The sequence below is a fragment of the Chlamydotis macqueenii genome, chromosome 8 (assembly GCF_036417535.1).
Source record: "Chlamydotis macqueenii isolate bChlMac1 chromosome 8, bChlMac1.mat, whole genome shotgun sequence".
Lineage (NCBI taxonomy): Eukaryota > Metazoa > Chordata > Aves > Otidiformes > Otididae > Chlamydotis > Chlamydotis macqueenii.
In genome coordinates, this window is record NC_141563.1 from 38,000,677 (window position 1) to 38,014,138 (window position 13,462).

General features: G+C 50.7%; 1 protein-coding gene across 1 annotated transcript in view; it reads right to left on the bottom strand.

Annotated features, from left to right (window-relative positions):
• ERICH3 (glutamate rich 3) overlaps positions 1-8,991 on the bottom strand; it is a 33,394-nt gene extending 24,403 nt beyond the window's left edge. The window contains exons 1-4 of the mRNA XM_086754119.1: positions 8,889-8,991; positions 2,620-2,713; positions 1,045-1,170; positions 373-444 (exon numbers count right to left, since the gene is read on the bottom strand). Coding sequence (XP_086610245.1) covers positions 373-444; positions 1,045-1,170; positions 2,620-2,713; positions 8,889-8,908 — 312 coding nt within the window. The 5' untranslated portion in view covers positions 8,909-8,991. The remainder of the gene's footprint in view (positions 1-372; positions 445-1,044; positions 1,171-2,619; positions 2,714-8,888) is intronic.
• Positions 8,992-13,462: the final 4,471 nt, after the last annotated feature.

Consider the following 13,462-nt stretch of genomic DNA (forward strand, 5'->3'; position numbering starts at 1 on the left):
TGGAAAACAATTACAGTACAACAGCTCACAGCAAATCCTGATGCCTAGCTTCCTCCCAGGGAGCAGGAGGCTCCCTCCAGCACCCTCCTCACCGACACACTGAGCAGGATGTCCCAGGGGATGGAACAGCCCCTGGGCCAATTGGGCTGAACTATCCCAGCTGTGGGCTAATGAGTAAAACCTATCCCAGCTGTGTCCCCAGCCCCAGGGGCCACCAGCTCCAGCTCCTCTCCAGCTCAGGTGAGAATTAACTCTGTCCTGGCCAGAACCAGGACACCTGGCTCAATGAATCTCTGGCCTGACTCAGGCTGTTATTTAACGCGGGGTAAAACTGCCGTGTCCCATCAGTACTCAGTTGCACTCAAATCTTACCTTGATTTTCTGCACCCTTTCCTTCCTCATGGAATTTTCAAGTTTCTTTTTTATTTCCAGCTGATGACGACGCTATCCATGTAAGAGAACAAGAAATCTCATTAATGGACGTTAATGAGGTGTCAGTGACTGTAAGAATGCTTGCTTCTGTTCTGCTTCCACTCGCCTGCTCCCCGGCCGTGACCCTCACTGAGCGCTGTTATGAAAGCAGGATTGACTGGACCCACATGCACCACGCTGTCTGTGTAACATTGGTGAGGGGAGAACGGAGCATTTGTAAAGTGGTGGGGACCAACTCCGCTCCTGATGCCTACAAGGAATGTGCTGAGATAAAATATGTAACCATGTTCAAGCTATTTTGTTTGGATTAGAACTTTTTAAAGCAAACTAGCCGTGTGAATAGCAGCCCATGATGCCATGACCGTCAAAGTGCAGTAAGCGAGCCAGGACGGCGTGTGTTCTAACAACAGTATGGCTTAGTGGCTAGACGCCAGTGGAGGTTTCACGCGAGGGATGTCAAGCACAAAGATCGTCCTTTTTCCCCGCAGGAGAGAGCCTTTCAGGGGAGCACGAAGGCACAGCTATGGAAAACAGTCTGGTACGAGTTAAGAGCCACTGGCTGTCAGAAGGGAAGTATCTGAAAAGGCGTACACTTCACTAGTCAGTGCATACCTCCATGTCAAGAACCTTACGAAATATGGCCCGAGCCAGGCACTCCTCCACGTATCTTTGGTGATTCCTCCTGATAGCATTTAGCCGGTATTCCTTCTCGGATATTATTCTTCCACTCCTCGAGATCTGCCATAAACAAATACAATGTAACTAAAAAGACCAAGAGAAGACAGAATAAAGTATGTTTTTAAAGAGAGTGCAGTTTCCCAGAAAGGCTACTCTCTCTTCCCAGTTAGCCACTACCTCTGCTCCTGCCACGGTGCTGGAACTCACCTTCCCAGCACAGAACTGTACTTTCTCTGACTCCATGAACCCACCAGCCAGACGAAGGGAGCAGGAGAGCAGCAGGCACATCTTCTACCAGTTAAGGGCTCAGCCTTACCCTTCATTGCCCAAGTCAGTGGAAGGGAATTAAACACTTGCCTTCCCACAGCGTAAGGGCTGCATCTGCCCATGCTAGACAGAGTCACACCTGGGAGCGCGTCAGTATTTTTTAAAAGAATCAGCACATTCACCTTTACCAAATCCTTCAGTTTTCCATTAAATGCTTTTGAAAAACAACACTGAAGCTACTTAAACAGCTAGTAGAGCCAAAGATGCTTAGATTTCACGGTTTAAAAAACCTAAGAGCATCGCTATGATCCTGTATATTTGCAAACTGAAAGATTTTGCAAAGGCAAACTCCAACGAGCAAAAAGAAATACGGAGCAAAAACATACAAACGTTCTGAATGAATCAAAACCTCTCCATGAAATTTCTTCTGCCTGGATGTGAAGTACAAGCAGATGGACAAACACTCTCACATCACCATATCCGCACAGCAACGCAGTGCCATGCGTGGTACGCTACTGAAACTGAGGAGCAGCTCAGGGCTAAGCAGGACTCTCCAGTGTTTACACACAGCATCACTCCATGTCAGCCACTGTTCCAGGTTCACGCAGATACGCGTTATGACTGCTGCGTTACAGCAGGTGCAGTGGAAGCGTAAGATTGCTATTCTATGGAGCATGCCTCCATACTGACTGTAGCACCCCACGTCTAGTGTGGAATCATCACCCACCAGCAGCCCCCATGCTAGCATCCTCACAGCCCAGCCGGCCCTTGGACCTTGATGTCCTGAAACGTGCTTAGTGCCAGCTGCCGTATTTCCTCAGCTGTCACTAGTGTCTTCAAAACCACTCAGCACACGGAGCTAAGCTCCCAGCTCAGTTTTCCTTGTCGGTCTGTCATTCTGATTTCAGTAGCGCAGCCTTACACACCACAGCCCCTCATCCCTAGCTGTTACACACCACAGCCCCGCATCCCTGCCATACCTAGCTGCCCCAAGGGTAGACAATAATGCACTGGGAATGCCTGGATTAAACAAACCCACCCGCAGTCGCAGTGTGATCACGTGGCTTCAACCTGGCACAGTATAACTTCACATGTTTGGCTAGCTGGCCAAAGTCTTACCAATGACAACACACATCTCTAACAAATAAACAACAGAACCACCAGTGGTTTGAATTGTGCAATATGAAATGAAATTAAGAATTCTTTTCTTTTTTGTCAGAAAAGGAAACTTTTCAATCTCACCAGTCCTGATCTCTGAAGATGTTGTCTTATCCTGGCATTGCTGAAATATCCAACCAGGTGTTTGTCTGTGAGGCTGTTGTAGGTTGCAAGAAACCTGAAATAAAATCAATACAGAGGCATATAATCCCCTTGACAGGCAAATTATCACAGCTTAAGTTATAAAGACCTACCCGATAGTTTGCTGCACAAAATGCTGTCTTGATGAATCATGCCCAGCATTTTGTCAGATAAATGCCCATTAGATTATGTGAAGGTAACATCTTATTGCCTCCAGAAGAATCCTGTGAGAAAGGAGTGACTTCTGCAGAGGCTACAGCAGCTCAGGATGAAAAGGCGAACCACCACCGAGGCACAGGGTCCAGCAGAGCCCAGCCCTGAAAGTCTCCTCCAAGAACAACGCCTGCAAGAGCCTCCCCAGATAATAAACTGACCGTCGGCAGGTCAGTACCACGCCACACAACACTTGGAGCTAAATAAAAAACAGAGGTACTCTGCAGGAAACCACAGTTCGCGTAGAAGGCCAGCAAGCACGCTCATCTGTCCGCGTGCACCTCGACACACCCCTGCGCTGCCACCCGGCAGCCTGCCAGCTCTTCACCGCCTCGGGTCTCGAGGAGAGCACGCTTCGTGCTGGAAGGTCAGGAACAAGTCCTCATCCAAACTTGGGCATCAGCAGACAGCCAAGTGCTGCCGACGCCGGCTCTCTCGAGAACCCAGCCCCTGCTGCCTCAGAAAGCACAGCCACTGGACAACTCATTGCTCAGTTCGGTACCAGCCTGCGCAGCTCAGAGCCAGGGACCCGGACCTCTTTGGCCATACCGTCACCCCAAGATTTCAGAGAGACCAAGCAGCCGGTACTACGACGGCTCTGGAGTGCCGTTCCGTCAAGACAAGTGCTGGGATTAAGCTGCTGTAGTGGCCAGAACGGCTGGGCTGCGCTACCTTCTGCTGATCTTCAGCCTGCAGAGACCCCCGACGTAGGGGGGCACAAGTCCTCTTCTGTCTCCAGAGCAATAAAAACAGGCCCGACACGAAATGCAAGAACCTCTCAAGTCTTTTCCAGTTCCCAAGTCAATATTGTAAAGATTCTCTTTAATGCACACATTGGACAATCCACAGTGAACAAGCTGCATCTCTCTCCTACTGACTGGTGAAAATCCACACGACCAGCACACACGGAGAACCAGACCACGCAGACCACCCAAGCAAGGCCTCCCCTGCTCTACCCAAGGAATGTCGTGCTTCTCCGGCAAGCCAACGGAGCCAAATCATTGCTGCTACCAAAGATCACAGCTTCCAAAAATCGAACCTAAGACATGAGACTTGAACACAAAAACTGGAGCACCAGCAATTAGCAGATACATTTTTAAATGGCTTGTAGCACAACCACCTTATCTTATGTACCCTCTGGAAAACAGGACAAACAGCAAACAAGTGACAGCAGGCTTCATTTTTCAGCACTCTAAATCCAGTCACCTTTGTACACTCAGACACACATTGCGCAGTATGTTCAGCCTGACCCGTGGGCTCTCTAGGCAGGGCACGTTTTAGTTACACAAGAAGAGATTGAACTTTTTTGTTTCCTTTGGTTTTAAATTTAAATGCCAGTGTATCCCTATTACATATCTTTCACTGCGACAATTCAAGAGACATGTCTATTGCTGGGCTGAGTCACCACACACAAAAGTATACTCAAGGAAAAAAAAGAACAATTTTTTTTTTTTAAGAAAAAAAAGAAATTGAAAAAAAAAAACCAAAGAGATCGTGGATTTGTAGGAATTTTACCTGGAGTTTCACAATGATCTCACAGGTAGCCTACCAACAACAAATTAAACTTTAAACAAACAGTTTAGCTGCACGTTGATCAAGCCCTGGTACTATAGCAACGGTTCGACTTCGCTGGTTTTACTCCACTGTTTGCAGGTGAAACCACCAGATTACATCAGCTGTGCTGAGCACTGACTTGTGGTATCCCCTGGCAACGGCGCTCCGAGGCCGAGGGGAAACTCAGTCCAACTCCTTTTCACTTACATCCTCCATCCAGTATTCCACGGGCCATACAACCAGTTAAAACGCAACTCCCATCAGGCACAGGGATGTAGCAATGCTAGTTTCAAAGTCGCTGTACGTGTATTTTCTTACTTAAAGTATGAACAGGCTGGTCCTCAGAAATGCTGAACTAAATTCAGAGTTCAAAAGGGTATTGAGGAAAGAAGGAAATGTTTCGGGCCTGAACCACAACCCATTAAACCAGTAGAAAGAATGCAACTGCCCCCACTGGGCTTTGGCAGAGCCCCGCTGGCAAGAGAAGCCAGCGCTCCTGCCAGGCGAATGGCTGTCGTCAGGGAACCGGCACAGACGGACACACAGAGACCCGGGCACTGACTCAAACTCCGCTCTAAGTCATCCACAGCGAGCCGCGGCTGGCCTGGCGAGGCTGTGCTCACCTGAGCTTCTGCCAGTCTTCCTGCTGATTTCAGCTGAGCAGGTCACCCTCCCCCAGCAGATTTTGGGCAAGTTCAGCTGGGAGTGGGCCATACTGGCACTGCGCTTGGGCTCGGCACAAATCCCTCTGGACTATCCCGTGGGCACCGAGGGATCGGACCCGGTCGGTGCTCCAGCGGACGGGGTGAAGGCGTACTTTCCAGCCCAAGGGCAGCCAGGGTGAGACCTCATCCTCTGAACGGAATCTGTGCCGCTCACTCTAAAGCACGCAACTCCTTGTCGAGCCTAAGCTTCAGAGGAGACTTGTGCTCCCTCGCGCCAGCGGGTAGCTGCGGCACAGACAGGTGCAGCGCTGCGAAAAGGGCGCCAGCAGCATCCCCACCTGCTCCCCCCGTTCAGCAGCCCAGGCGCGAGGTCCTGTCCGTCTCTGCTGACTGGCAGACTGTGCCTCGTTTGATGTTAGACAGCCACCCCCTCCCGGGCTCCCGCAGGGATGGAGAAGAGTAAATCCTTTTCTCCGAACTCTTATTTCCATAGGAAATACATAGGACGAGTCGACTGTAGCTGACAGAGAAGCAGCATCTCTCAGTCAGACTGCTGCTCACAAATGACATCAGAATAACTCAGAACGCTGCTTAATGATCATCCAGAGCACCGCTTGCGAATGAGCCAGGAAGAGGGTTCAGAGGGACGCGGCCACAGAACTGCTGCCACACAGATCCGGGCCCGTTGTTAGCTTCCCGGAATAACGCAGCCTCTCACTTCGGGGGTGATTCCCTAACAGCAGGTCACCTGAGAAAGGTCCTGAGTTGCTCACTTGATGACTGCCAGAAACAAGCTCTTCAGCAAAACAGACCGTTGGTCTCATTTACTCCTCTGCGCCTGCACACGCTACCAACAAACGGATAATAAAAGTTCCTGTCTGAGAAGTTTTCTTCCAGAGATTTAAATATTTAAGAGCTACATACAAATGTCACTTCTAAATGCTCTACAAGAGACAGAAGTGCAGAACCGACAAAAATGCGTGTTAGAAAAACACACAGCACAGGAAAAGCATCAGTCTCAAACGGTACAGTAAAAATGTTCATTACCCCATATCACAGCAGGTCCAAAAAGTCTGGTTTTCTGGATATTTCTGGGATTCACTTTTCTCTGCCTGTTTATCCTTCTCTCCACAAATTCTAGGGTTTTTTATTAGAATTGCAGACAACTTCCCTGGCACAGAAGCTAGACTGACTGATGTGCAGTTTCCGGGACTGGTTTTGAAGCTCGTATCAAAACTAATATCACATTTGCTCCTGCGGAATCACAGCCAGTGACCACGTAGCTCTGTTAGTGCAATAATTTAATACTTAAGGTTATTTAGAATGCTTCGATGTACACAGTTTGTTCCTGATTTTTTTTTCAATTAATTTGCTCAAAATCCTCCCTCACTTCCATCCAAATTTGAGTCAAGTTCCCCAAATTCATGCCCAATCAAGACCGATTCAAGTGAAGCAAGCTCCTCAAATTCTCCAGCAGTGATGTTCCAGACACAGGACTTCACTGCACTCACTGAGAAACAGCAGCACCCTGCTTTAACAATAACTTTTCAGTGGATGTCCACTCTTTTTTTAACAAATGTTCTCTAGCTTGCTTACTATCAGAGATGAGAATACACTTTGTATGACACTAGAGATTACATTTTCCACATTTTTAAAAGCAGAAAGTCAACCATCAGAGATGTCTCTGCTTCTCACCTGCCTAGAATTTTAAAGTGAGGGACCCAGTCTCCACAAAAGGAGGCTCTTGCTTTGCCAGGAGCCAGGGCTGTAACACTTGTGAACCAACCCTCCCAGCTGCAGCCCTCCTCCGACAACGGGACGGTGCTGCCCTGCAGCCAGGCCACCGACCAACCCCGGCCGCAGCACCCCTGGGCTTCACCTCCAGCCTCCCCGTCTGTTAACTTCAACTGCTGCTGTGCTTATGAGAAACCGTGCTGGACCACAACTACTGAACCAAAACTCACTGAAGTCAGCAGATTTCTTGAAATTTAGACAGGCCTTTGGAGTCTAACAATAATTAACTGGTTTATTCCAAGCCCTCAAAACCCTTACGCACATGCTCGGTTTTACTCAAGTGATAACCAAGGAAAAGAGAGGCCACGGTCTCTCCAAATCACTTTGTATCTCTGCTTAAATATTAGCAGGACCCCTTCAGCCCTGGCCGCCTGACCTCAATGAGCCCTTCGGTTGTCTTGCTCCGTGGACACACAGCTCGTTCGACCCCATGTGCATGGCTGTGTCCCGTTTTGAGCCCTGCGAAGGAAGCCCTGGCTGCACTGGAGCGAGTTCAGGAAGGCCACCGGGATGGTGGAGCGGAGCACGTGTCCTGGGAGGAGAGGCTGAAGGAGCCCAGCCTGGGCGGGGCAGCTCCGCGGTCCCACAGCAGCCTGGGGGGGTGTGGAGAAGATGGAGCCAGAGGAGCAACAATGGGTACAAGGTGAAAGAAGAGGGGCTGAGGTGGGTCTGATGAAAATGTTTTTCATTGTGAGGAGGGCCGTGCAGTGGAGGAGGCGCCCAGGGGGCGTGCTGTTCCCATCCTCGGAGGTTTTTGGGATGGAACTGGATAAAGTGACCTGGTCTGATCTCATAGCTGACTCGCTGAGCAGGAGACTGGACTAGAGACCTCCCGCAGTCTCTTCCAGAGTGAATTATTTTGTGATCCTACGACTCACTTGGCTGCTGTACGAAGCTGGCACTGTCTGATGTTTCCATAAGGGACATGGGTTACATCCAGCCTGCGAGGAGCAGGGGCAAGCCCCACGTGTGTCGGCCTCTCCCCATCCACTTCAGCAAGCCCTTCGTAAGTCACAGGTCTGTAATTTTCACTGTTCCCTGTGTCAGATGCAGACTGGAGATGTTCCTTGAAATATCTGTGCTGTGAATGCCACCAGCTGCAGAACAATTGTTTCCCAAAAAGTGAATTAACAAATGCCATCCAGCGTCCAAAAGTGTCTTTGACGATAACTGGAGTGAAAGAGTCTTCCAATAATAAGGTTGTAAGTATTTGTTCTATACATTTCTTCATAAAAGAGATTTTCATACACAACACTGTTTCAAAGGCTTTTAAATAATCAAATCGTGCTACAGGTTCCAGTCTGGAACACAACTGGACATGGAAATGGGAGCCAAAAGACTCTTGTTCCGCGGCTGATGGGCGGTACGACCGTGAGCAAGTTATGTGGCTCTTTCTTTACTCAGCATCGCCCGCTACAACAGGATCTGTCAAATTCCGCCACGGAGATGGAGATCCGCGGAGTCCTCAGCTCCTCGGTAACTCAGGCCACCCTGGGGAAGGCCGGATGCCCGGAAACCCGCACCCTGCAGATGCGGAGCCGCACGAGAAGGCCCCGGGCCCGCACCCGCCGCTCCGCAGAACGGGGAACCGAGGGCGGGGCAGCCCGACCCGCTGCTCTGCGCGGGCCGGCGGGCAGGACACAGCTCCGCGCCGTCCCGGCTTGCGCGGCACCCCGCTCGCGGTCCCGGCGCCAGCAGCGTTAACCGGGCAAACCACCGCCCGCGGAGGAGCGGCCGCCCGGCCCCTACCCGCGCCGGGCCGCGGGCGGGTGCGGTGACCCGGCAGCGAGGAGGGGCAGCCCCCCCCCCCCCCCCCCCCCCCCCCCACGCACAGCGGCCCCGGGCCCCCCCGCCTCGGCAGCCGGCCGGGACAGCTCGGGGGCGGCGGGGGCGCGGGGCCCGGCCGCGGCCACCCCGGAGGAAGGCGGGCCCCCCCTGGGACCCCGGCAGCGCCGCGGGACCCCCGCGCCCCCCCGCCCCACTCACCCCGGCTGCGGGCCGCTCATGGCGGCGGCGAGGGGCGGCGGGTCGGGCGCCGACGGGCCTGGCGCTACCGGCCGCGTCCTCGGGCGTCGCTAGGACACGGCCGGGCGGCCGCGGCTCCCGCTGCCAATAGCGGCCGCGCCGGGGGGTTCCACGGCCGCTCCGCCCGCCGCCCGCGGAGCCGCGGCGCACGGACCCCCCCCGGCCACGGGAAAATGGCGGGAGAGGACCCCGGCCCGGCCCCGGCCCCAGCGCCCCGCGGCTGGCACCCCGCAGGGCGGCTCTCGCCCGGCCGTAACCGCAGGGAAGGGGAAGGGAGGGGGAGAAGGCATCTTGATACAAGGGAAAAAATTTACACTGAGGGTGGTGGGACACGGGCCCGGGCTGCCCAGAGAGGCGGTGGATGCCCCATCCCTGGAACCATTCCAGGCCAGGTTGGACAGGGCTCTGAGCAACCTGATCCGGTTGGAGATGTCCCTGCTCCTGGCAGGGGGTTGGGCTGGGTGGGCTTTAGCTGTCCCTTCCCACCCAAACCGTTCTGGGATTCTGTAACACAGACCTGTGAACTTAAAAATACAGCACGAGGTGCCAGGACGCACAATCACTTCCAGTATCCATCCCCATTTCCCCTCTTTCAGTACAAATGACAGGAAAGCTCCAAAGCATGCATTTCAATGACCTCTAGCCGCACTCCAATAGAGGAGGTACAACCACCCTTCCATGCTCCCTTCTTCCTTCGCTTCCTGTGGGTTCAAGTCAAAGCACAAGCACGGGGGTGCTGTTAATTTGGTGTATCATACCGTAGCACACAGAGGTCAGGAATACACACAGGGGACCACACGATTCCAGGGGCGAGGGGAGACTTTCAATGGCTAGGAAGCGTTGGCAGCATTTATTTTGGCCACAATGAAATCAACAGATCGCAGCTGCTTTTCAGAACAATTCCACTCTTTTCTGTCTCAGAAACATGTACAGCAGCAGTTTCCAGACCATGGCACACGTACACACGTGCACATCTGGAACCCAAACCTCGCCTGCGTACGCAAGGGCCAGCACGAAGCAAGGGCCTGTGCACCCGCTCCCGCCGCCCGCGACAGCACCAAGCAGGCTGCCGCTGGGAACCACTGCTTCGGAAACCCCACTGATTAAATCACGACAAGTTACTCAAAAATAAACAACCTCACAGAAGTATTCTGCCCAGTTCAGTCGTCTGTGATCCTCACCCTCCATCCTCCTCCGCTCTGCCAAGGGGACAGCATGTCCTGAACGGAGAGCTCAACCAAAGGCTCTCGGGGTTGACAGATTCCCTGGATGGGGGGCTTGCACAGATCAGACACCTGAAAGGTTTGCCAGAAACGTGACAAATAACGGCTGGAAGAAACTCAGCTGCAGCAGCAGAAGTTACCCAGCCCAGATGACTCTCCCCCCACCGGACACTGGTGTGTCCCTAACGGAGAGCAGAGCCTGGAACACCCAGCAACACCCCGCCCGTTCCCCCTTGCCCATCACGCTGAAGGTGGCTTTGCACTCACGTGCAAGGCTTGGGCTGCTGTAACTGAGTCATGGGCAAACCGAGGTCCCCCCACCTTCCGTGTGACGGCGGTGACAAGATCTTGCACTGCTACGATACCCACCAGCTGGAGCCCAGCCTTATTTCTGGAACAGCACCAGCGGGACAGGCCGGGCCTCTCAAATACCCATCTCCTGCCCACGCCTGCGGGCAGCCTCTACAGCTTCCGCGCTCCTGCACTTCACTCTCAGTGCTACTTCGTGATTTGCATTCACACTGCTTTTTCCAAAACTAAAACAACCCCTTCCATTTGCATGATACATCAAAAATGGATGAAATAATTAAACGTTCTATTACATGTCTTCACAAAGCGGCCTCAGGTATGCTGTCTCACTCTGCTAGGCTACCTTTGCAGAGAGAAGCCTGCAATGTAATAAAATAGAACTACTCTGACACCTTCTGGTGAGAAACCCTGTAACAAACGCTACCCTCGTTACCAGCGGCGATGCGTACACAGACGAGACATCTCTGCTCTGAATTTCATCTCTGAGCAGCAGGTACAATGCAGCACTAGGCAAGAAAGGAGTCACTGTAAATCACAAGCACCTCATTCATATAACAACCTCTGACCAAAGGCCAAATCAAGAAGAACTAAATATTTTAAAACATACAATATATGAAGAAAACGTGTGCTTTTATATGCACATCTCCCATAATCACATCCACGGTTAACTGTTACTCTTAACCTGCTATTTAGTACCGTAATACTAAGAGATGCTTTACTTTTTCTAACAGTGTTTTCAAGGGGAATCGCAGATTCTCTACATGCCATCGCTGCCTCAGACTGCATTCTGCCTGGATGAATAGGAATAATCAGCATTTCTTACCTGAATAATCAGCTGAAAAATACCTACCCACCGCAGTTGCACTGGGTTAATCATTCTTAAGCCTTCACATTCAGACTAAGTAGAAATGCAGCTCCCTTCCCCTATGGAAAGCACAACACACAAGGAAACCAACGATGCTCTCTGTCGCAGCATCCGCACAGCCATCCCATACACCCGGACTAGGAGGCAGGGTACCAAGTTAATGCCTCACTACAGCTGGGTCTGCCTGATCCTACTTCCAAAAGCACTTATTGAAATGCTACTTTGAAATCATTAACTGCAGAAACACTCAACCTTCTTCCCTGGCAAAACAATCCGTCTGATGCAATGCTGTTAAAGTTTATAAGAACAAGAAGCAACTACATGACTCCATTTAGCAGCAAAACGACCTCACACTTACATCTGCACAGAAGAAACAGTACTGTGATCTACCTGCTTTAGGAGATGGAGTTCAGGAAGTTCCCAAAAGTGATTATACAAAATATATTGAAAGAAATGAGGACTTAACTCAGCGATCCAGCATCTTCCTTTAGTTCTGTGTTAATAACGAGACTTAAAGCCACAATATCTCAACATCATCCACCCCCACCAGGCATACAAATACTTACTTACATCCTGCTGAATTAATATTGTTGGGAAAAGTATGTACATCTTTGTAGAGATGTGTACCTTTTATGGTATGTTAAAAAAGTTGTTCACTTGTAAGTTTAAAATATTTCTTGAGTAGTTGACCCAAATAAAATTAACATGGCATTAAAAGGGACCTTTCCATACCTGGAAAAGCCTGACATTGCAAACCTTGAACTTAGGGTGGTCTCCTATCTACTAAGAAGTTAACTTAAAGCACAGGAGATGCACTTCCACAGGGACCAGCCTGGTGCTGGACAAAGTCTGCCTTACATTACTTAGCCTTGCATTAGAAAAACATTCCTTCCCTATTTGACACTAAAACCTTGCTCTTTAAGACCAGTAAGCCTCACTGCAAAGATCTTCTTTCCTTTTTTGTGATAGGCCTGGTCATTGCTCACAAGTTCATATTCCTGCAAACCATACCAATTTCCTCCCCCAACGCACTACGATTTGCACAACAGTATTTGTGCCCGGGATGTCACCTGTCTCAAACCTGAGCCTTGGCTCCCAGCTCAGGGAAGTGATGAAAATACTACCCACTGAGATCTTCCTAGTGCCTTTAATTAAAACAAAACATTAATCTCGGTGTAACTGAAGGACAGATGCCACCTGTCTTTCATCTGACACCAGTCTTTCCTATCATTAACTGCTAACCCAAAATTCAGTGTGAGCACTAGAATTCATTTTAAATTGCAGAATATTAAAGAGATCAGTATCTATATTCAGTTATTTAGGAAAATATCAACGTTTATTATTTATCTCACATTCTCTCAAATTAGAAAATAACATGCACTGGGCAAAGAAGAGTTCCCAGTAGTCTCATTAACGATGCCAGCTAGATTTGAAGTAGGGTGAGCACACGTACTTCCACAGGTATCCTGGGAAAAACACAAGGACACTGCCCAGATGTGTAGGGATGGGATTCAGGAAGCTAAGGCACAGTTGGAGCTGAATTCGGTAAGGCACGCAAAGAATAATAAGAGGAGGCTTTACAGATAAACTGGCCCAAAAAAGGAAGATTAAAGAAAATGTTCCACCTCCAGCAAACAAGAGAAGAGAGCTGCTGACACCCAGCACGCAAAAGGTTGATGTATACAACCATCACCTCTGCTGTGAGGCCAGGCTGAGAGAGCTGGGGCTGCTCAGCCTGGAGAAGAGGAGGCTCCGGGGAGACCTTAGAGCGGTCTTCCAGTGCCTAAAGGGGGCTGCAGGGAAGGTGGGGAGAGGCTGTTCAGCAGGGCCTGGTGTGACAGGATGAGGGGTAATGGTTTTAAACTGGAAGAGGGTAGGTTTAGGTTGGACATAAGGCAGGAATTCTTCACTGTGAGGGTGGTGAATCACTGGAACAGGTTTCCCAGAGAAGTGTGAATGCCCCATCCCTAGAAGTGTTCAAGGTCAGGCTGGATACCGCTTAGAACAACTTGATCTAGTGAAAGATGTCCCTGCCTGTGGCAGGTGGGTTGGTCTTTACAGCCCCTTTCCAACCCAAACCCCTCTACGATTCCATGATACTTCAACTATTGTTATCCAAATCAACTACAATGACACAA